The 24,528-nt window shown below is 35.3% G+C and overlaps 1 protein-coding gene and 1 long non-coding RNA gene across 8 annotated transcripts in view; one reads left to right on the forward strand and one right to left on the reverse strand.

The window, feature by feature from the left end:
* Positions 1–16,301, forward strand: part of LOC145733072 (uncharacterized) — a 43,803-nt gene extending 27,502 nt beyond the window's left edge. The window contains exon 2 of the long non-coding RNA XR_014179115.1: positions 16,257–16,301. This is a non-coding gene — a long non-coding RNA (uncharacterized LOC145733072). The remainder of the gene's footprint in view (positions 1–16,256) is intronic.
* tai (basic helix-loop-helix family member taiman) overlaps positions 1–24,528 on the reverse strand; it is a 110,570-nt gene that overhangs the window by 84,992 nt on the left and 1,050 nt on the right. For 5 of the 7 annotated variants that reach the window (XM_081985666.1, XM_081985657.1, XM_081985667.1 and 2 more), the window contains exon 1: positions 12,849–13,851. The exons of 1 other annotated variant lie outside the window; for it this stretch is intronic. In XM_081985666.1, coding sequence (XP_081841792.1) covers positions 12,849–12,958 — 110 coding nt within the window. In that variant the 5' untranslated portion in view covers positions 12,959–13,851. Of the gene's footprint in view, positions 1–12,848; positions 13,852–24,528 lie in introns of those variants that run through there. One more of the 7 variants, XM_081985655.1, reaches the window with a different exon arrangement.

Genomic DNA, 24,528 nt, shown 5'->3' on the forward strand with positions numbered 1-24,528 from the left:
CAGACAGAGAACTTTCTGGGCTTCGTCCCTAACCATTTAACAGCTCAAGCTAAAAAGAGCCTTAATATTAAATTTGATTGGTCAAAACTAAGATTAACTCGTGAATATTGACCATTAACGACGAGATATTTGTGAAGTAATTTTATTTACTTGTATACAGTTCTGAATTTAAAAATGAATAACACTGTAATGCATAACCGCATAGAAACATAAGAATAGAAAATAAACCAAGCAATTTTCACACTGTTCACTAAACATGTTTGTGGCAACAGCGTGTGAATACAACATTAAAACTTTTCAAAATGGATGGTGTTACCCTAGAACAAGAGACCCATTATCTCTCTAATCCGCCATTTGTCTCAAGCGCGCTGACATGCTTCTTGAACGGTCTCTCCTAGAATAACCGGAATAAACAACGTCTATGAACAGTTTTATAGTCGAAAATAGCTTTCATAAGGGCCGGTTTATGGAGTCGAACTCCCGAAAGCAATATCGGTAACTCAAAAACGCAATAAAAGCGAAAAACGAGCCGTCGAGCACAGAGAAGGACTGACGTTAAAGACGAACTCTGGCAGCTTTTTTTTAATTTTAGCTCCAGTGGTCCCGTAAATCGTTGACAACGACTTTATTAAAGTTACGAAAGCTAACGGTGACCGTGAGTAATTGGCAGTTCTTGACACTTTCAAATTGGGCTAAGGCCACAAGGAAAAGTGTATTTGTCGATTGAGCTTCTTCAGCAAAAACGTTTAATTAAACCAGAAACAAAAAGGTAGCGTATAAAAGGACACCTATCATCAAACGAAGTCGGGAGTAATAACGTTTCAATTATTCAACATCCTCTTCTTCGACAAAGAATTATTATTTCCCCTTTGATATTTGATAAATACACAGTTTTTCCATTTCAGTTAATTTTGTGCAAAACAAATTTCCTTTTTGTTCGTGCGCCTTGCGGGTTGAGACACGCAATTTTCCCGTTTAAATATTGAGTTTGCCCTTTTTCAACCTACAAAAACGACTGGTTTCCAGAGAGACTATCAGGATGGGTACCGTTTGGTAGACCATAATAATTGAAATTTATGGCTTGCAATTTTTGCTCGTTATTATTAAGAGTCCTTCTGTCCTGCAATGAATGAGATAATTTTCTCCGCAACGCTCATTAAGCGTATTAACGGCTGTGACGTCATTGCCTACCATACAGCAGTTAAAATCGTTAAAAACCGGAGCTGGCTATTAAACAAAAAACTACGCTATTAAACTGTCAAAAAAGATGAACGTGAAATAGATAATACATAACCAAAGATCAATTAAACTATTTATATGGGGTTCGTATTATCACTGTAACCGCACTCCCAGCACCGGAAGTTTCGTAACGATGTTGCAATTCGGTTAAACGTGTTATGGAATATGTTAAAAGCTTAAATAATTTAATTGACCGTTACCATGAACCTGACCCAAAACCTCCGCCCTGCTTAAATAAACCTTCATTTTCATGTTCAACCAGTCACTATTAAAAGAGGAAATTCAATAAAAAGCCCGCTCGCTCCAATTCATCATACAACAAAACTTTTAATTCGATTCAAAAGCAGGAAATATCGTCAATTTAGTAAGCTCTCGACGAGCGTAACAGCAAATTTAATATGAGTTAGTAGTTTGATTAGCCTTATTACGATTAATGTTTTTCCTCTGCATGCAATGATCAATATTCAAGCAACGAATAGTTTTCCTTTCCTAAGGCTACCAGCTTAACGACTACAATACTACAATCGGCAATTCGAAGACATTAACTTGATAGAGTTTTATAACATTCGAGTCATACAAAGTGTTTCGCAACACCAGAGAGACCTTGACAGTCACGGTCCGGGCCCCAGCTTTCACTTTTTCATCCGCGATTCCTGCCCGCCAATGGTGTATTCGTCACGACTGTAGAGGAAGTTCGGCTTGGAGACAACCAACCGAATGTAACTACATGGTAATAAAATACATGCCGATTTACAGAAAAGACGTAGACCTAATTGACTTAGGCAACTCCACTAGTGCAAACCCTAAATGGATTAGAAGGCTTTTGCTGTTCAACTAATTTATTAAATTTTTACTTACTAACTACTGAGATACTTTGCTTGCAGTTCAAAATTAAGTTAGGCAAAAGACGTTAAACTTGTTTGATGAAATTCCTTTCCATGAAACTTGAAATCGCAGCACTAAAGTATGTATATCACCGACAATCACGTATATGAAGAATACTTGTCTAGAGTTTGAGATGCATTTACCCTCGACAAATAACATAAATGCATTGTCGACCTTAACCTAGTTTCTGTTATTGTTGTTGTGTATTTCTGCGTCACACTATTGAATTATTAAGCATTTCTATATTGTGCGGTTTATAAGCGAAAAGACACGAGGTTTGGCAAATTGGGCGGTCCACGTGTCACGATTTCCAGTACATTTCGATGAGACGTGACCGCCTCGATAACAATGATTCTGAAATAATCATGACTGTTTCGTCACTGTTTACGAGACGCGACCAGAGTTAGAAGACACTCTGTTGTAATAAAAAAAGGGTATAGTTCAGTCAGAATGTATCCACATTTTACCTGGAAAAAAGTTAATGGACCTATAGAGAGAGCAATAATAGGAGAGATCTGAAGCAAAAAGGATTGATCTAGCAGAATGAGAGACTGGAAAAAGTTAAAAACACTTTTTTCTACTCCTACAGGGATATTGGTTCATTCCTTAACAGTTTAGAGAACGGATAAGTAGGCAATTGCCAACGGTTGAACGAATACAGAATCTTAAACAATCTTCAGCGTGCGTAAAGAAATAGACCAATTACCGCTAATCTTGAACGAAAACAAAATAATTCTTCTGATTGTCATCCTCAATGACAGTTGGCATCAAAACATTGCATTTTGGCTTATGTTTTTAGGCAATAAAAAAGCCGTTCAAGTTTCAGTTAGTGTTCAATTAAAGAATAAAAACGTCTACTTTATTATATGATAAAGCAAATGATACAAACTTACAATTTACAATGAATCAAATCCATTCAACACCTCAATCACCGCCCTCTGTACAAGAAAGCCAAGAAGGTGCATGCCAAAAATTCCAATATGGCCGAAATAGTGGTTGACAGTTTGCATTTGTTTGTATTGTGGAAATTGAGTTTTTCGATGATTAAATTAATTTTTAAGGTTTAAAGTCAAGACTTGGGATTACTTGCCAAAGTAATTTTTGTTTGCTATTATATATTGTTGTTTATATGTTTATTGTTCTAGTGAAAGTGTAGTTTGTGTTCATTTTATTGTGTTATCACTATTGTTATTGTTCCTTCATTGTTCTATAATTTGTTTTTGGTTTTTTAACTTAAATTTTATTGCCTCTACAATATGCCGTCCACTTGTTGTTTGCCAAATTGTAAAAGCAATTTGGTGAAAGGCCCAAAAGTGTCAGTCTTTTACTTTCCAAAAGATCCTGCTGGAACCCAACAGTGGTTGAAAGCTTTGAACTGGAATGATTTTACTCCAACACAATATTCAGTGGTAAGTACAATATGCTTTCTCATTCAGTAAACTTATTGCCTATTACATACATAGGTATGTGGGTTACATTTTGAGGCCGCCTGCATTTTGAGAGCAACAAAGGTTTACTCTGAAGAAACAGGACAGCTTTTAGAAGTTCCATTGGCACATTTACATTTTAAAAGAAAGGTCTTGGTAATAATATAAAACCCATTTACCAGTTTTGCTTACCTTAGTCTGGTCTTGCGTGTGGTTTTAGAGCAGCTAGGTTTAGATCATTATAAACACTTCACACAAAATCAAAGTTTTGCAATTAATTAGTAATTAGCTTATTTAGGTAAAAATAGAACACCATCTGACAAACAAAACATATATTTCCAGGTTGAACCGAAAAGACAGTAATTTATGTTTTATTATCTTCGAATGAAAGGCTTATAAAATATGTCACCTATTTTTAGACATAAATTGGTCTGCGTCACCCAAATGTATCATTCTTTATACAATTCTTGACGGGTAAACTAGACTAAAATATATACAAAATTCCACTCAAACGAATAAGCGGTTGAGAAAGATTAAAAAAAACTCTAAACTTGGTAAACATAAAAGTCATATTCACTAGCAACCAGTTATACAAATCCTTTTTAATTTTTCTGAATGAATTTTTCCTACTTTATAGACGCAATTAGAACATGAAAGACTTCTCTTCGTTTCGTCTTGTTTGCAGGCATTTTTCCAAGAATTCTCTTTCAATAAGCGACCTGATTTTTAACAGTTTTCAGTGACAAAAATTTCAGTAGCTGGTAATACAACTTGTAAAAACTATCAATTTTGTGAGTAAACGATAATATGCAAATATAGCGTCGACCACTCTAATGTAATAATAATCTAAACCTCATTAAGTCAACCGAATATTCTGTACAGTTAGTTAACTCGTTAACACCATACGTTGTGAGGCGTTCCAGCATAATTATGCAAAACCGTGTCATTTAGTGCAAACGCCCAGCTTTTTACAATAACAATAACTAAAGTGTACGACGGACTCTAATTAGTCTTTCTATAGGACAACAATTACCGTAACATGGGAAACGAAAGCAAGCTCAACCGATAGAATGTTTACATTACAAGTGAGGAAAACGGGACTAATTTGTTATAAATGGGAAAAACATTGACCAATTACCAAGCCATTCGTTCGGGCAGCAATGCGTGCCTCGTGCCGCGCTACTAAAGAAGATTGCGATCTACATAGTACCTGCTGTCACATTTGGTTCCACCCACGACCAGTACCCATACGATTTATTACATGGGTTCACGACAGTCAACACTACTTTAAAAAATGTTCTTATTTTTTAATAATCACCTGGACAATAAAACGGTTGTTTAAACTATCCAGATTTCACAGGTGGCATATTAGAAAGATGAAGCAGATAAAATGTCCAATTGGATAAAAATGGAGCTTGACCCTTTTAATATTCAGGTCCACTACCACTATGGGCTGCTAGATGCGGAGTTAAGTTAGCTTTTATTTGAAGATAAAAACTACTCAGGTGTTTCCTTTCTATGAATCGTAAACGCTTATCCCCTACTTTTTTTGAAAATTATAACCACTGACTGACATCTAATCCATATTTATTAATGGAGAATGGTGAGAACAGCTTCAAGAAAGGCACTTTGATTATTATTAATTTGAAAATCCTAATCAGCAAAATTGTCCCCTACAGTTATTCTACCATACAATTGCTAGGTTGTATAATGGTAATGAGTGCTCAAAAGTAACGTCATTTTAGTGACGAATATCTAAATAAAACGAAATTTGTTGACAAAATGTTATATTAAGCTGAAAATCATACCTAACGCACAGTTTGGATTCAGTAGATTCTGCGGAAAGATTGGAATTCAACTAAAAAAAGCAACTAGAGCAGTCCTGCATGACGTGTCGAGAGTCTTTGATAGAGTAAAATTTCCGGCTTGCAAAGCTTACTCCATGTACAGAAATATAGAAGCAATAGCACCGCAAGGCGCATAGTACTCACTTTCTTCCTTGATAACATACAGGGTGTCCCATAAGTGACACGTCACAGTGACACCGCAGGTAGGTCAGCCAAAGAGGCACCGAACCAGCCTAACATGACCCTAGTAAAAGTTGCATGGTTTTCGAGTTATTAGCAAATTACGATTTTTCATGAATTTTCACATTTTTTAACATTGTCAGTGCCAGAATTCTGTTGGAAAGCTCTCGAAGCTATTGTATGGAATCCTCAATAGTTACTTAAGATGCCATGAGCATGTTTTTGTCAAAAAGTAATGTAAAGTTCCAAAAAATACTGGATAAATCTTGATTTAAATTATCAGCAAAATAAGAATTTCCACTTTGGGCACCTGCCGTTAAAAAAAATGTTGAAACGAAACGAGCAAATAACGTCAAAAGATTAAGCATGTTAAGCAAATTTTCGGAACTTTACATTACTTTATGACAAAAACATGCTCATGGCATCTTAAGTAACTATTTAGGATTCCATACAATAAAAAAAAAACCTTCGAGAGCTTTCCAACAGAATTCTGGCACTGACAATGTTAAAAAATGTGAAAATTCATGAAAAATCGTAATTTGCTAATAACTCGAAAACCATGCAACTTTTACTAGGGTCATGTTAGGCTGGTCACTTATGGGACACCCTGTATACACCAGAAACAGTAACAGGAACTTCGTTGGACTTCAGAAATATCCAAAAGGATTAGGATATTCACAGGCAATCTGCAGAGCGAAAGACCAACTTACGAGTTCAAAAGAAATCCCATAGAGAACATACCCCGAGATGAATAAAACGCTAACATGAAAGTATCACATCCAAATAGCTAGAACGTAGACAAAGTTCACCAGGACTCAACTCAACTAAAAAAGTATTAAGCCGAATTAACGGTAAACTAAGCATAACACATCATGAGGAAACCAATATAAAAACCACATTAACTGATTTAGGGTAATCCGAAGATAAGCTTTAATTTTCCTCAACATCAAAGAATTGTTGAAAATCCTTTTCATTTGCAAAACATTTGTTTAGCCGATGAAATCACTTCTTACCTGAATGGGACTGCAAATACTCAGAATTTTAGGTATTGGAATGAAGAGAATTCTCATGTGTTCCGTGACGGGCATAGTTAATTCAAACGAAGAATTCTTATGAGACCACATTCTAGATTCTGCATTTCTTGAAATTTACTGTCAAAATCTGTGGTTGTAGTCCTTAAAGATGGTGGCAATTCTAAGAATTTTTTTTGATGAAATCGTGAGTTACCGATAAATTAATGATACAATGTGATTGTGAGATTGGAATATCTCGTGTATTTCAGATATTTAACACATTAAGACAAATGAAAAGGATAAATCACCAAAACTCATGTAATTCAAGAATAATAATGATGTAAACATCAGTTCAGAACTCTGAGTAAACCTATAAACAACAATACGCTATAAAAGTCGTAAGCTTGCCTGCTTGTTGAAACTCGTAAATTTTTGACATTACTTTGAAGACAATACAACACATTTGTCAGTAATGTGATATCTCGCAACTGGGTTACTGACTTAATATATTTGGTTTAGACAATTCCGCGCTTGACGTCAAGGAGATCATCCATCCAATCATTTCTATTGGAGCTGCTAGAAAGAGATTGATGCAATAACATCGGCAATAATAGTAAGTAAACTAGCACTCGACTGTGGCATTTTTACGGTTATCGTTATTACCGCAAATTGTCGAATATTATGACACAAACACATTTGCTTTATGGACACCGATGACAGTTTCACGATACTGAAAATTTAAAATGCGTATTATCCTTTCTTGACGTACGCCTTTATGAACTATTTATTAGATTGTATTACGGGCCAGCTTCTGTTTAATAATTCACATTCCTCATTGCCGTTTTTAAAATAAATAACACAGCTAGCGGTGGACACGGTGACTTTTAATGACAAGGGATTTGAGCCCGTGCCAAATAGCGGCTCATTAACGCAAATCCAGTGGCGTGCTTTGGCCGACGTTTATGAAGATTGATACAGTTTTAAATATGGGCGACTAGCAGCCAGGAGGTGTGGATAATTAAACGGATATCTATTTGGCACTACTCGACTGTCATTTATCTTGAACGCGTATTCTATTAACCACGGTAATTGTTTACGACTTTCCGAATTAACGGTCTGGAAGTCTTAAATAATTTCCTGTACGGCAAGCGCAATTAGTCAGTGCGCCTTGAACCTCCGCCTCCCATTTGTTTCTGTGGTATTTATGTATCAGAAATAGACGAGACTTTTTCGGTACCAGACAAAAAGGAAAAACATTAAGCTATTGTTCCTTCAAGGAAAACAATATGGTAGAAGATGGCCGCAGTCTTTTGGGAAAACAATCAATCAGAGTTTTTGTTACTCAACTATATTGACATCAGTGTTTAGTAATTCACTTAAGCTTCCCGGCAGCTTTTATTACATAGCGCCGAAGACAGTATCGAATTTAATAAAGGTTCCATTACTGGCCGAAAAGATGTTATTTCGGAGAATAGAGGGAAAAATTAAACATTCTAATACCTCACGGTGCAATAACAATCCATTAGGGTGCTTTGTCGCCCTAAATTGACAGAATGTTATTTGCTTAACGCGGTTTACATGCATAATTTTGATCCGGTTAAATTCCGGAGATAAATTGCAGCTCTGGAGTCGTCCGTCCGGAAGGCGCCTCTGCTGAAAACGCGACCGGAAAACTTGATTAAATTGTTTTTTAAAATGCCTTTATCCATAGCAGAGGAAAGCGTTCTACTGGTGAAGTTCTGAGAACTTTTAATAACTTAGTTACAACGTGCAATGTTGGTTTTAAATAAGTGATTTACAAGTGAGGAGTTTTATAGAACGGAACGAGGTGGGTCTGGCCGAGTTTCCACTTAAACCTTAATAGAAAAAGTAAAGTTTCTACTTAAACTTATCTCAACTTTTGTATGCCTGTTTAATCAGCACTTTTATCAGGTAATACAGTTTGCTTTTATGAAATGGTTACCATGCAAAAACCACAAACATTGTTCAATTAGTTGTGAATCGAAAAACAATCATTTAAGGGTAGAATGATGAAACACAGTCATTCTAAGTGTCTGCTGCTTAATTCTTAGCATTTAATAGATGTGTTATTGGCAGTAAATGAAGTAGGTGCTCAACCAATTATACCTGTTATCTATGTCCCCATTAGACAATTGCCTGCTTAAATTTAGCAGTATGAATAAAAATAAGCCTGCGCCATGGAGATAAAGATACTTAAATTCGTAAACATCAACCAGCATAACTATTAAGACAGTTGAGTTATCAGCAAACAGAAAGTGACTGAAGGTTTATGATAAAAACAATAGAAAAACGTTTCACTAAAGGTCATGTTTTCAATTAGTTCTGTAGGAGACTTATTGTGGATATTACCAAATTACTCCTTAAATTTTATTCAGTGACTTCATACAGAAAATTTTCCACTTATTTCACTGCTAGGCAATTTTTGAATTGTCTGCCTTCGTTCGATTCAACTGGCAATACTCAATATCTAATTTCCTTCTATAATCTCGATTTGTTGGTGTCAAGTTGCATCCTCGACCAGGATATTCGTTTTACAAAGTCAATTCTAACTGTGTCAAGATTGGGATACAGAAGCACTTGTAAACATATAACATTTCTAGGATCTAAGACAACTGCACTTAACGTGAAATATGAAATAACAGTTTACTGGACAAATAGAATTTCTTGTCCACATCAACAAAGCAATCTCTTTTTCAGACTTATAATATATGCCGTCTCATATCACACCCCCTTCATTCAAACTTCCTTTATTTCCAGGCTTCTTCTTTTATAAAGTTTGCTTTTATGGATCAAACAAAAAAAATCTTCCTGTTTTCTATCAATATTTTTTGTGCCAATTTTTCTCCGTTTTTCAAGCATAACTTTTCAAAAACTTTACCGTGATATGAGGTTTCACATCGTTAGACATTAGCAGATCTCAATCCATGAAATGCAAATCCGGCAGTTAATATTTGCTTTGGATTTCTCTAATATCCTCATCCTATTGTTGGTTCAAAGACAGGAATTACAACGTCTAACAATTCTATTCATAAAACTATTATTGTTAAAGATTAATTCATGCTGTGTTAATTGAGGGTATGTGGTTTTCTTGATATATAAAAAGAGAATTATTTAGGCATTCATCTCAGACAATTTCAGGAAGTTTGAACACTTAATAGACATTTTTCCTTGCTAAATTCTTATTTTGGGTAAACTTTGAAGAAAACTTTAAAAGTGTTAATATACAGGGTGGTCCAGTTTTAAGTGTCAATAATTCACCATTTGATAGCCAATCAAAAAATAAGTTGACTTGCATTGTGTCATTTTTCTGAAAAACGTTTCCTAAGGGAGATACAGTCCTCCAAATTTCAATTTAAAAAATCGTTTTATAGTTTAAAACTGAAAAGACTTGTGAAAGTCCAAATTTGTACTGAATAGTCTAAAAACTTGCTTTTTACTATTAGGAATGGTCTTATGATTCGCTTTCTCAGACTGCCATCCTGGTGGAGTGTCTGAAACTGGCATTCAAGAACTAAAAAAAGTCCGGAAATCAAGACAAAGATTGTATTGTGCATGAAACTCATTTTTTACTACTAAACATAATATAAAAGTTGACTTTTAATGCTAGAACTGACTTTACTAGGACTAAAGAGAGTCCAAAAGTATATTTTCAAGACTTTAATTATTATTACTGAAGAAACTTGACTTTTGGAAATAGTCTTAAACTCGATTTTTCAGTCTTAAAAAGCACTAAAAACAGTCTGAATTTCTTAGAGATGCTACAATTTATTGCACCTATGAGTGTAAAAGTCAATTTAATAGTGAAGAAGCTTGAAATCACATTTTCAAGATTATGGTCAGTGGACAAACTGGCTTTTAGGCCTGATAAGTCAAAAACTTTGTAAAGATAGTCTTGAAACTCGATTTGAGGCACTGAAAACAGCCTTAAAATACTAAAAACAGTCTAGTTTATTAAGAAATACCCGAATTTTTAGCACTGAGGTGTCTAGAAGTCGATTTAATAGTGACAAAGCTTCGAATGCCATTTTAAGTCTATGAAGAATATAAAAATTGTTTTTTAAGTTTGCTATGTCAATAACTTAGTAAAGATAGTCTTGAAACTCGATTTTCCAAGCGGGAAGCAGTTTTAAAGCACTAAAAACAGTCCAGAAATCGAAGAAAATGAAAAGCAAAGTAAAAAGCACGAAAAGTTCGTTTTCAAGACAATTTTCATGAGTCTAATGTAAATGTCCTGCATCTAAGACTATTTTCAAGACTAAAATATTGAAATGTATTTTCAAATTATGAAAACTTACTTTAAATGCAAATTTTAAGCTTCTGATGCCACTTTTCATTAGTTCAGTTACATTTTGGGGTTCAAGTCAATTTTTAAGGTTTAAATGTATGAATTTTAGTTTTTTTTTTTAGTTTGTCTGGAAACTATGAAAACTGCCTACAATAATATTTTTTAAACTTCTTAAGTGAATTTTCCGTTTCCAAGACAAGTTTTAAGTTGGGTTGGGTTAGTTTTGGGTCTTTGACCGTAATAACGTGTAATAAAGTGCTTGTTCCAAATTTGATCAATATTGCTCCAACGGTCTGACAGTTAGATTTTTTAAACAGAAATTTGAAGGACTGTATTTTCCTTAGGAAGCACTTTTCAAGAAAATGACATAATGAATGTCAACTTATTTTTTAATTGGCTATGGATTGGTGAATTATTGACATTTAAAACTGGACCACCCTGTAGATAACTAACCTAAACAACGAAATTTTCTTGCTTAAAATATAATCTGTTCTACAGGACTTAGAAGTAAAAGTTTCTAATTTACAATTTGTTTTCGGTTTGACTCAGCCCACAGATATTACAAAATTTTGTTTTTTCACCCAAATGGGAGCAATGGGGGGGTTACATTTTGAAAGCCAAAAACCTTCCTCCAGATGTCCCTAGAGTAAACCATCACTCATTAGATAACAAAGATGAAAAATTAATAACAGGAAAGTGTATTAAACTAAGAACGCATGATCTGTAGGATTATCATTCTTGGGATGTGCTCAAACTAAAAAAACAAAGTTCAAAACTTTAAAATTATGTAAGTAGACCTTTTCTAACTGACTGGAGTTCTCATCAGTAAAGCAATAAAAAAAACCAGGAACGTATCCCTCAAGAAATACTGAGATCACTAAAATATGTGTCTGATAATAGGAAATAGATACAGTTCTTCGACGTTCAGTTTACTTTCTAGTAGACGTGTCTACTAAGCTAGATGAAATTGTCTGATTGACTATCTGAGTGTTTTATGTTAGTTGTTATAGTCAGCATAGAATTTCGTACAACAATGTGGAAATATAAACAACATGATGATAGCTATCAAACTTTCTACAACTCATTGACAGTAAGATATTCAACAAGTATTTGCAATTTCAATTGATGATGCTGCAATAAAACGTCTAACAAGAAAAATGCTTAAAACTACGGTACTATAGGACTTGTACAAAGGTATGACTTGCATCTGTAGAAACATTAATAGCAAACCATTTTAAACTAACCAGAAATTGCTGTATCAGACGTAAAATCTTCGAAAATATATTATTTTAGAAATCATACCTCATCTTTCTTGTAAATGAGCTGGGTATCTAAATTACCACCTGCTAAACCGCTTCTTAAGATTTACTGACCCATAATTTTACTGTGCCTCTTCCGACCAGACCGAAAACGTCTTCAAGTAATTGCGCGTGCCAGAAAAATAACATACGGTCTTCGCTATTAAGACTTACACGTTACTGACCACTTTGTTCCTGAATACATTAGACAAAACAAGTGTATTGCAATATATTGCACCATTCTATTATGTTACACACAACAAAAAACACACCATAGATCAGGTTGTTAAGCGACCGGTGGTCGAGTGTTTATATTGTTTGAAACTGGCCTTGGCCTTGAATGGACAATGCTCCCCCAGTCCCCCGAATCGCATATAAAAAAACCGCGGCTTGTCTATTTTATTTCACCAAATTTTAATTTAGGAATCCGCATCGGTTTTGCCAATAAAGCCGGCTCTACACGTCACTGGTGTATATGAAATGCCCGACTAGACCGGCTAAAAATATAGTCAGGTGTTGCGCTGGTCACGGTTTATATCTAGATTTCTTGACAACAAATCCTAGTCGCGTAAATATTATTGTTGGTTTTTGTTCCGAGCGACTGACTCATACCCGAAAATAGATTTGAGGCCTAGTTCCTATATCAGACTTACCTAAAATTGTCAGTGGCGCCGCCCATCATTCCAATATCGTTCAGCATGGGTATAAACTCGGTCTTGTCCAAACTCAAGTCAGAAGCAGCTCCAAAGAGCTGCTCCACCATAGACAAAGCGTCCGCCCCCCCATCGTTCGCCGCCCCTGTTGCGGCGTTGCCGCTTACGCAGCCGCCGCTATTGGTGAAATACAGCTTGGAGGGCTGTATATTATGTCCTGTTTACTTAAAAACGTTCATCTTTCTGTTCTGTCCAGTCACTAGATTTAATTAATAACACCACTGACTATTTATATGGTTTCTGGAATAAATGTTCACAGCAGAAATAAGAATTGTTACCTCCGAATGTGTCGTTTTAGACATCAAAGGATACCGGCACTACTAAATCGCCCACGTAGGTAATTTTTTACACGTATAATTTGACATTAATTAAAAATGAAATAGTTCCTGGGATTCAGGATTGGGTCTGGTCGACATTTATGACGGCAAAAAGGAAACTTGAAGGTGTCAATAAATCGTTATTCAACTATTTACGACTGGACTCGCATGTGTAATGACGCGCATCCTGCACGCGACCGACAGACGCAACGCCATAAATGTCAGACTACAACAATCAACATGTTTCGCTTTATTAACTTGCATTTGGGTAGGTCAGTTGTGGGAAAACACTCATTGTCGCCCTTCCTTCTTCACACCTTCTTTCTCCAACTAATCCATTTATTTTGTCTCTCTTTTATTACCGACCACATTTCCTATTAAGTTAATCATCCAATTTTTTTATTTAGTACTAGAAAAATGTATTTAAAACACTGTTTAGGACGGTGCCGGCACTGAAGTCGCTTTAACTAATAATGTGTTTATGAGAAAACAGGACTTTCTCAAACTGGTAATAATGAACAATAGCAGGATTACGAAAACAAATGAGACTGGACGTGTGACGTCCGCGGTCGTCGCGATTTTACAGCGTCCAACGTCGCGTGGCCCTACTCGGCAAAAGTCGACGGCTTACTGAACAACCTTCGGTTGGTTTCGTAGTCCCTGTCTGATACACAGGACCGGATCCTAGTGTTCCTATCAAGTTCCTGCTAGCTAATTTACAAACATTACAACTAAAACACACTTACAAAATATTCGTAATATACCGAAGAGCAAATAAGATAACGTAGCCGCTACAAACCTTTTTGTATATTGTTGTCAGACTAGAAGAAACAAAAGTGAGTTTCATACATAAATATAATAATTATTTAGGATAGCTACAATATCCACATCATTGATGTTTCACTGATCAAACCATCACTTGATTGTGTCTCAATGCTCGAGACACAATATCACACTAACAGTGGAAATGCCTAATTTGAAAGCTGTATAGCAATTCTTATTCCAAATAACACACAAGGTCCAATGGATGTCCATTTCAGGTCCAACGACGGCTATTGAGGTCCAATTCCCGATACAGGACATTAAAATGGACGTCATAAGCGGACATCCATTGGATCTCGTCTGGACCTAATATGGACGTGAAATGGGTCTATGATGTCCATAGAGATTCTTCATATGGATGTCCATTAGTGTGTTGTTTGGGATGTTTGTTATTCTTATGGCTTCTGTTCTGTCCAGAACAATTTGGATGGAGGTTTCAGTATGACGGGCCTGTGCCGCTGAAAGACTAGAATTGTTCATAAAGTACTGAAAGTAGTAGTCCCCTTCAAGTACACACAAAGAAGTCTAAAAAACTGCTTAACGGCACGATCCGAGTAAAGTCACTCCTAGTGGAAAATATAACCGTCACTGTCACATCCACGTGGACTTCCTATACGTTTTCACCCTTCCCGCCCCTTGGAAGTGCACGGGACAAGAAAAGTCTCCGTAGACTTTTAGGACTTTTCCACTTAGAGGTCCCACCATCCTAATTATTCATCTTGTATGTAAATAAACTACCTTCCCATCTCTCAAATCTGACATCGGTTCAATATGCAGATGACACAACCCTTCTTGACCATCATTGTAACACTGCTCAGCTCCACGTAGTAGCTGCCGCCACTTTTAGGAAACTAAACACCTATTTTGCTGACATCAATCTATGCTATTCTCGTTGAAAGAAAAAGATGAAGGTAAATTGTTCAAATTTTTAGGAGTAATCCTTGACAGCAGGTTGACCTGGAAACACCACATAACCCAATTGACAAAAAGCCTCTCTTCGACCCTATTTCTCCTCCGCAGAATCTCACACACCACTCCAATAGAAGTCTCTCGCACAGCATACATGGGTCTTTTCCAGTCCAAACTATCATATGGCCTATTATTCTGGGAAAATTCGACAGACTGGCAAAAGGTCATTCTGTTACAAAAAAAAGCCATAAGAATTAGGGCAAACTAGAGTCTTTGGACAGCTGCAGAGCCTCTTTTCAAGATCTCCGAATCCTAACTTTACCAGGCCTGGGGGCCATCGGGTGTTTCGACAAGCAGTGTATGGAGAATTTTAAAAAAACACAATTTTCATCTATACAAGGTAAAATTGGTTCAGGAATTAAACGAAGATGACTATGATAGAAGACTACAATTTTGTGAAATTATGTCTACTAATCTGACAAACAACGTGAACTTGTTGTACAATATTTGCTTCAGAGATGAGTGTATGTTTTTTTTGAATGGAGAAGTGAACAGGCATAACTGTAGGTATTAGTCAAACACGATTACACATTGGTTTAGGGAAACCCATACCCAATATCTAGAAAAACTTAATATTTGGGCAGGTATTTTAGGAGACCACATCGTTGGTCCGTTTTTTATTGACGGTAATTTGAATGGCGCTACTTATCTTGAGCTTCTTGACATCACTGTTGATCCGACCATAACAGAGCTACTAGAAAATGATGAAAATTTATTTGAAAATCAACTAATTTTCCAACAAGACGGTGCACCTCCACACTTCCCGTTCGAGAATATCTCAACAATCGATTTCCTGGAAGATGGATTGGTAGACGTGGTCCCATGGAATGGCCTGCGAGATCACCCGACCTCACTCCGTTGGACTTTTTTCTATGGGGGCATTTAAAATCTAAAGTCTATGCATCACAGCCGGCCAATATTGCAGACCTTAGGCAGAGAATAATACATGAATGCCGACAACTGACACCGCAAGTCCTCACAAATGTTCGCGAACTCTTCCAAAGTCGCTTGTATTATTGTATGGAAGTTAACGGAGGTTATTCTGAGCCATTAATTAAATGATAACCGCTATTTGCTATTATTTCTGCAGTTAACAAAAAAATAAACACAAAACGTATTTTTTATTTTTTTTGGTCTCAATTCAAAGCAAATGTACAAATAAAATAGTGCAATTAATTCCTTATGAAATACCCTTTCCAACGATGTGCCACACAGGGTATGGTGCCATTTGAAAACTTAGTGGAGGTGGCTATGGCGGCAAAGGGGCTGATGGCAGAAATTCAAATCCTACGTAAAAAGATGTCCCCCTTGCAATCTTTGTTGACGTGTCTTAGCATTTTTTAACAGAGAAATTATTTTGGAAGATATTCAGGGTGGCTACTTTTCATTGAAAAACCCTGTAGGTAACGTTATAGTTATGCTGTATATTGTGTAATTTGTAAAGTATATGTACCTTTAACAATGCTAAACACTGCGACGCTGTGTACTTGAGCAAATAAAGCATTTATTATTATTATTATTATCCTCAAACTTCAAACTTCCCTGAACACCGTTTCAAGAAGCATGACTCCTTAGTGGCAAAAAATCGCACCCACGAAACTGACATGCGGTTCCTTCCAAGTTAAAAACGTTTTTCATACCTTTTAACAACCGGGTGTCTTGTCAAGAAACTTTTACTTCCTTGTCGGGAACCAGAACGTATTTGTCTGGTATTCTTTGGATAATCTTATTGGACCAGAGAGACGATAGTTGCAACGCAAGTTTTGATCCAAAATTGCTATGATTAACGTAAAGATGTATGCTTGTGCTTTATAGACTATGATAAAGTTCAACATCATGAACAAATAGCACAGCTTAGAAAACTGGATAAAAAAAGATATCAGATGCATAAAAACAATAATGGTTTATATGAAATCAATTCACTTAACTGGCAACGTTGCCTAGAAAAAAATCCTAACTTATCCAACCTTTTAAAACTAAACAAATAAATTGCTACAAAGCTACATAACTATGTTTGGTCACAATAAACTCTTTTGATGTAACATCTAAAGCTATAATTAGCAATACAAGATAAAATCGACCAACAAAGATGTTGGATTCGGATGATCGACACCATAAATAAAACGAAGGTTTTTCCTTGTCTATCAGAATCGATATAATAATAGTACCGAATTTGGCAAAACCACCTGTCGAAGGTGTTTTGTGCGTTATTCCTAGTCCACTATACAAAAGTCTCTTTCGATCCTGCCCGTATTTGGCAACGACGAAAAAACCATGGTTGCAACCTTCACCTGATTTTGACTCGTGTATTAGAACAGATAAATTGTCTCGAACTAGGCCCACATGTCTCAACACGGTGTTAACTCATTTGTTAGTTATTTGTTGGACGACCGATAAATTTTAGTGCTAATCTGCGAATATTGTGCTAAAATATGCTCGATTATGTTGATCTGACAACGAATCAATCAGATATCAAACAACCTATGCATCTACTTTGTTTATTTGGTCATGCAAGGTTAATCTCAAAACTAACAAAAGTGTAATTATGACAGCTTACCAGACTGCTATAAGGTCTCAAAGTGGCCTTACCTGTAACAAAACAAAATTGTTATCATTTAGAAGTCCACGACAATAGATTGGGTTAAATAGAACAGAAGTTTCCTTTATTGTATTTCAATTATTATATGTAATCTGCTATGATTACTTAAAGTCATCATGGTAGTGATAATCGATTAATTTTCACACAAAACAACCATACAAAATCAGACTTGAAATGGATCTAATAATAGCTTTTTGTATTCGTTTACAATGCTGTTGCTGACCTACGTTACTAGAGACTATTTCAACTGAAAGCAATAACGAATTCCGCTTCTGACGTCTCTCCACATAATTAACAATATCGTCTATGTAAAAATTTATAAGCTATCGACTTTTCGGAAAATTGGAAATTTCAGGGTTAAAACGGTAAAATCGATAAATAATTTCTGTACCATGGTGCACCAGCGATACGGGGGCGATCGTAGATCGATTTGGCCATCCTGGATAGGCCGGCAATATGTCACAATCATTCCCGGAACCCGAGACAAATTCCGATTTCCCCAGGCCTAATCAATTCCGCCACTCGGCTGCCGGCGATAAAACGAAAAACGATTTATTTAACCGTCAAATCCTGATAGTACGTCATGAATACAAACATGAGTATTCGACTTGGAAAATTAGCCAATTTATTTGTTGGATCCTTACAACAACATCATTAAAAAACAAGGAGATAACATGTTCATTTACGCTTAACCTCAACCGTAATGAAATAGAAACGAATATTTTGAATACAAATTAAGTCATTAAATGCAGTATTGACTTGTAATATTAAAGCTCAAAAATTATTAAACACTCGATTAGCACATATGTGTGCACTAAATTGTTATATTAAGGCAAACCTACAGCACCTAGCATAACTGTGTTGGAAACAAATAGAGGGATTGCTTCAGGTACATTTATGTAAACTCTGCATTACCTTATACAGCAATGTCTATACTAAGAATCTGGCTCACAAACTCATGACAGATCAAACAATATTAACAGGACAATGATAAATGTAACTGTAAATAAAGCAACAATAACCTTAAACTACTGAGCTAAATTTCAAATAGTTGTTTAATAATCTTCATTTGCACTAATTTTATAGGTACTGCAATCATAAAGTTAAGTCCACGTAATCAAGAAACTGTCTTCTTATTCCTCAAACAATCTTCATTTGCTTCCAAATATTATTCAAATTATGATCTCTAAAGGAACCCTATGGTTTGCAAATATTATCAAGCTTCTTGACTTGAAAAGCATGACTACCATCAGATTGTTGCCGAACTTAATTACTCTTTCCCATGACAGTCCAATCGATTCTCTAAAGATGCTATTATCCATCTTCTATGTCAGATTTTGAATAATAAAATATTTTTCAAAACACGGCCATCTCGACAAACTTAAATCAAAATCGTAAGCCTCCTTCAGTGGAAGAACATTGGAAATTTCGTTTGTTACTCTCAACAGATGGTGAATTTCATCTAACTTGTTGGATTGGTCTTACTTGAGACTGATCTTCCGGAAAATTGTAAGAAGAAACTTTTTACTGTCATAAACATTGCCAATATAAAATTGTTTACTTAAATAATAAATATTGCACACAAAACTAAATAAAAAGCACTTCCATCAGTCAACTCTAAACAAAACTTTCATTTGTACGAACATTTTGAAGTGTATAAACAGAAAATTTGGCAAGGGATTAGAGTAGTATACAAAATGCATACGTGGGACTAGAATCAGTGCCGGTTTTAGTAACATATACAAGTAGTAAAGTGTTTGTTAAACAGCTAATCAAAAGAGCAAGAATAATTTAAACAAAATCAAAGAAAGGAATAATATTTCACGTACAGAACAGAATTTTTTCTTTCAGTGGCTAGTAAAATATCACCTTAGGGACTAAAAATGACTGAAGCCCACATATGAGCATAAAGGATAAAAAATGTAAAGTGGTAGGAAAGATATTGCTGCATGTTATGTTTGTTACTCAAACAGATGAGACTAATGAATGTATTATGAAGACAGAGGATGATTCCGAAACGTTTGGTACAGCACAGAAAACGACAGTGACGCAATAATTATTGTCATTTGTTTTATAACAACTCGTAATAATAATAATATAACTCACGAGAATCTGCGGCTGCGCAAGAAACGGAAAACCGTTATCCCTTAAAAATGAGGTACATTTTACACAAGGTCTACAGCGCCAATTGTAATGTCGCAGCACGTCAAAATTTAAATTATGTACTAGATTCTCTAAATTAATGTAAATTTCAATCAAATACTTTTGAGTGCACAAAATTTGACTCTAAATTCCTGACACACCTTATTTACTTTCTAAAATCCGCCTGAAAAGTAGAACATTACATTTTTAAGCTCATTCAACATTTGGCTGAACTTAGACGCTAAGTGATGTGTACACCCATTATCTAAATCATGCGAATTATTACACTGTCGGTAACTAATTTTAGACTTTCTTTGAAATTCGTTTATGGCGTATGTAGAGAACTACAAAAATACCAACAAAGCAAGTTGGTAACTGCGTTTTTGCGGCACAGTTTTTGAGGGCTATTTTCGTTCAACAAAAGCACACCCACGGCTTAGTAAGCCCTAAAGCATGTACCGTAATTTCGAGATACATATTCTGAAACTATACGTACAATTCCGCCTAATGGATTAGCAAGGTTAGAACAAAACCCAACATTCTCACTCCTAAATCTCCCTGATCGGCTGCCCGCTGACTGACACACAAAATTCTGGAAGGCCACCTGCAAAGCCACATCCAGGCCTGTACAGAATCCTTGGAAAAGCTTTTAATACAGCCAGTTCTGTTAAAAGGATTCTTCATTGTTTCAATTTGAACGCCCAGTGAAGACTTAACAATAATCATGCGGCAAATTTTTGAAAGAAACTAAAAGAAAAACTATTGATGTTGAACTTTCACGATGTAGTGGAAGAGGGTTTGTTATGTGGCTTTTGTTTCTATTCTATCATAAACTTCAATCATCTGTAAAGTAGTCGTATCGTTAAAATGCAAGTTTTAAATGTCTGTTCTTTATTGGCTCGGTGCCTTACCGAAAGAACAATGCAACATAAAACAAGGAAACAAAGAAGCGTTTTTAATAAAATATGAACTGAACTTTCAAGGTTTATAGTTGGTTATAATAAACAAACGCCAAATAATTAGTTTGAAATTCCTTTCGTAATAAAGCAGTTTTTTTATTGGATCCACAAGGAAAATGATTGTTCCCGCTAAAATCGAATCAAAACTTCAATACAACCATAATGATGGAGCAATCGAGTTTTATCCCCATCGGGGCAGAACGGCGATGGTGATTTGAAGCAGCGGACACAGTAAATTTACTACAGCACATGTTCAATGGAAGCTGGCGCGATCTGACCCACTTTAGTAATTGTTCCGATGAAAATGAAATCTCTCCATGTACTTCGGCATCCTTTGGGATCCAAATTACATTGCACTTTTTATATAGTTTACTTGCTGCAGAGTGTTAAAAGGATCTTCTGTACAACACACGATCTTTCTTTGCTTAATTTTTATAAATAAATACTTAAAACGGATAGTTGGCTGAGAAAAACTGAAAAAAACTACTTTAAAGCAAAGCGAATTAAAGTTGCTATTTAAACTGTTTCTGGAATAACTAGAATTACAGTAATAAGAATGAATCGTTTTTTCAAACTATCTGAATTACAAAAGTAACATCTCAACTATTGTAGGAGATGTTATAAGCAAAATCGTGCTCACTTTCTACATAGAACTAAGACCGCTTAAGTACCAGCCTTTAGGCGGTTGCAGTAAGTCTCACAAGTAGGAAATTGGTATTTTTGCATCTTGGCAACTTACTACACTCATAAATCATACGCTTACATTATACATACATTATTCATAAAACAATTTTTCATTCCATAAAATTAGAAACTAATAAAACACAGCATAATTCGATTATTACTATGTATGCCCTGTCTAGGATTGGCGCCTGTGTTGAATAACTAACCATAGTAAGAACTAAAATATTGTCAGAATGTCACTTCGATATAATCACTCAAAGGGTGGATAGTTGAGGAAATTAGGTTACAAACTCGAATACATTACATCTTTGACGTTAGTGACACTTTTCGTCATTTTCTGGTCAATGGACTTATTGATTGGTCAGCACGTTTTCCTGATTTGTCCCCGCTAGCTTTCTTGCTCTGAATACAGAAAAATTATGTTACACCTAACCTACCTAATTAGAAAACTTAGCGTCACAGGAATGTAATCAAGTTACACCCCAGATTCTACAAAATGTTAAACATCTCTTTGAATCAATGTTGTACTGCTTAATGGTGAACATTTTCCGCATTTGACAGACAACCTTTTAAAAAAATTGGAAAAATTTGTTTTTCCTTAACTTTAAATCAAGTTCAATGGATTTGCGACATTGAGATAATTCACTTAAGTAATCCAAGCCAAATCTAAATAATTCAAAAAAAAGGCAAGTACAAAGCATTATTAAGCTTTTAAAAGCAAATGCCACTTTTCTCAGACAATATTATGAAATATCTTAATACCTAAGTTGACGCAAAACAAAGTTTAAATATTTATTTAAATAATTTCGAGAATAATTGGTTTATATGTGTTACTGCCTGACTGGTATTACTAGCTATTTACTCTGAGCTTTCCTAAATCTATTTCCATCTGCTACCATTTCTTCTTCCGTTTTGATGAAGATATTTCTTCACTTCCTCAAGCTTAACAACTTTAAAAATAAAGAACTAACCAAACTGCAAAAAATATATTGATGATTAACTAGAATTACCTGATAATTCCGTGAATGTAATTAAATTATTATGGCTTCAAATCCACTACGTACATCCGATTGAACAACAGGTTTCAGGTTTCTTTAAAATAACTTGTAGGTAACAAAGATCTGGCGTTTTACTGAACTCTCTATAGAACTGTGAAGATGTAATTGAAAAATATGACCAGAAAATTCTCTGCCTATCTACTATCTAGTGGGTGTGTGGACCATAAAAAGAAAAACCAAACATTCAACTACAAAATCCAACGTTCGTGTCTCTTCATCATAATCATTTTACTTTATTTATATACAGAACGCCGAACAGTATTCTAGTGATAACATGGCCAGATAACGTGCATATCGGCCAGGCACAGTAGCACAATTATAAGAGATATTTATAGCCAGTTTACATGAAACTTAAGTAGATATTCGATTCGCTAAATTCGTGGCAAATTAAGCCCCTTTTGCCTCCACTCAAAATAAACGCACATTTCAGGGAGGACAGACGGTTTGTGCGTGACAGAGTAGGGGCTCCAATATTACAGTTTTGTCACGTATTTTTCGATCCTTTAATGCCGCTTTATGATCTACGAAGCGTTTTTAAGAGTGTGTTGGGAGTATTTAATGTAGGAAGCTTTTAACATGGTGAAAGTTCAACGTTTTTAAAAACTGTCCTTATGGGAACTATGATTAAGAAACATGTAATTAACGAGGTCCACACCCAATTACTACATATTATCTGTCTGTGCTGGACAAGATTGGAAATCTAACTACGGTTTCGATCACGAATAATTTTAATATCCCTCGCTCCGGGCTTGCTTGATTAATTAATGCCTTAATTTCAATAATAATGCAAATTCATTACTGTAACATAATTACGTTATTTGTTTCATATTTGGGCTGTGTTTTCTCTGAACAATAATCAAGTTAATGAGCGCTAGGGGACTGTTTTGACATGCCTCTGATAGTTTTCCTAGTCGGATCAGATTTTGATTAATATTTGTTTGCTTTCTGTGTATTAGTTTGGGTTTATCATCGCCGTATTAATAGACTTCAAATTAACAAAGGCAGCGCAAATCCAATGTAAGGAGTCTCTAATGCGTTTCAGTGTCTCACACTTTGCTTAAGCAATAATCTATAAAAATGTAATAATATTCTGACGACAGAAACGGATAACGTAATATAGTAACGTTGAAAAAAAACTGGACAGGTAGTTCTGCTAGAGGGTCCGATATGCTGTCGTGTTTCGGCAAGTCACTGCGCTAAATTAAATTCTACGCCATGTTTAATAATTGAAGAAAAATATTTTATCGATAAATTGGATTGGCTTACACGCGTATAGTAAGCCCGGTGTTTTTCCCATTTAAAACACCCTGTTTCTGTTGGACTTTTTGATGGAATAACATTTTGTCAATCAAAATACCTACTCTGGGAGCACAAAATGGAAAAAATATCAGCCACCCAAAAGTAATGATGTAAACATATTTAATGGACAAAAAAGGTCGAATTACATTCAGTTTATTCTCAGATTTAATTAAAGGGTTTGCTGTGACAAGCTTAGTTACTGATCCAATGGGGATATCCTCTAATTATTTTTTTAATTTCCACCAACGCGTTCACCCAATGTTTTTGTGATTCATTATTTATTTCTACACTTATTTGAATTTAATTGATTGAAATTAAAAAATAAACCCACATATAATGAGATGAAATCAGTTACTGTTGATTAGAAGAAATACAAGAATAAATCAATGAAAACTACTGAGGAGCAAGTCAAGAAAAATTCAACTTTTTTCATAATATTTGCCTGGCAATTAATTTAGATCACCCAAATTTTGTTGAAAAGAATGGATTATAAGGAAGCTGGAAAAACTGAGGGAAAAACCCATTAAATAACTACTATACTATAGGTGAAGAGGCAACTAAGTCTGAATTTAAGACTTCATATGCATCAACCCTTAACCAAAAGAATTAAGTGTTATTCAGGCAAACAGAGGATTGACTAGTTGCTAGCAATACCCTGACTTTTAAGACATTTTCAGTTTTGATGGGTAATGCTAGTGTACATACACTGTGTAGAATCCAGGATGATTCCTGGAATCATTCTGATTTTCTCTTCTGTTCAAAATTTGATAA

This window comes from Ips typographus, linkage group LG8 (assembly GCF_016097725.1).
Source record: "Ips typographus isolate SLU linkage group LG8, UJ_Ityp_2.0, whole genome shotgun sequence".
Taxonomy (NCBI): domain Eukaryota; kingdom Metazoa; phylum Arthropoda; class Insecta; order Coleoptera; family Curculionidae; genus Ips; species Ips typographus.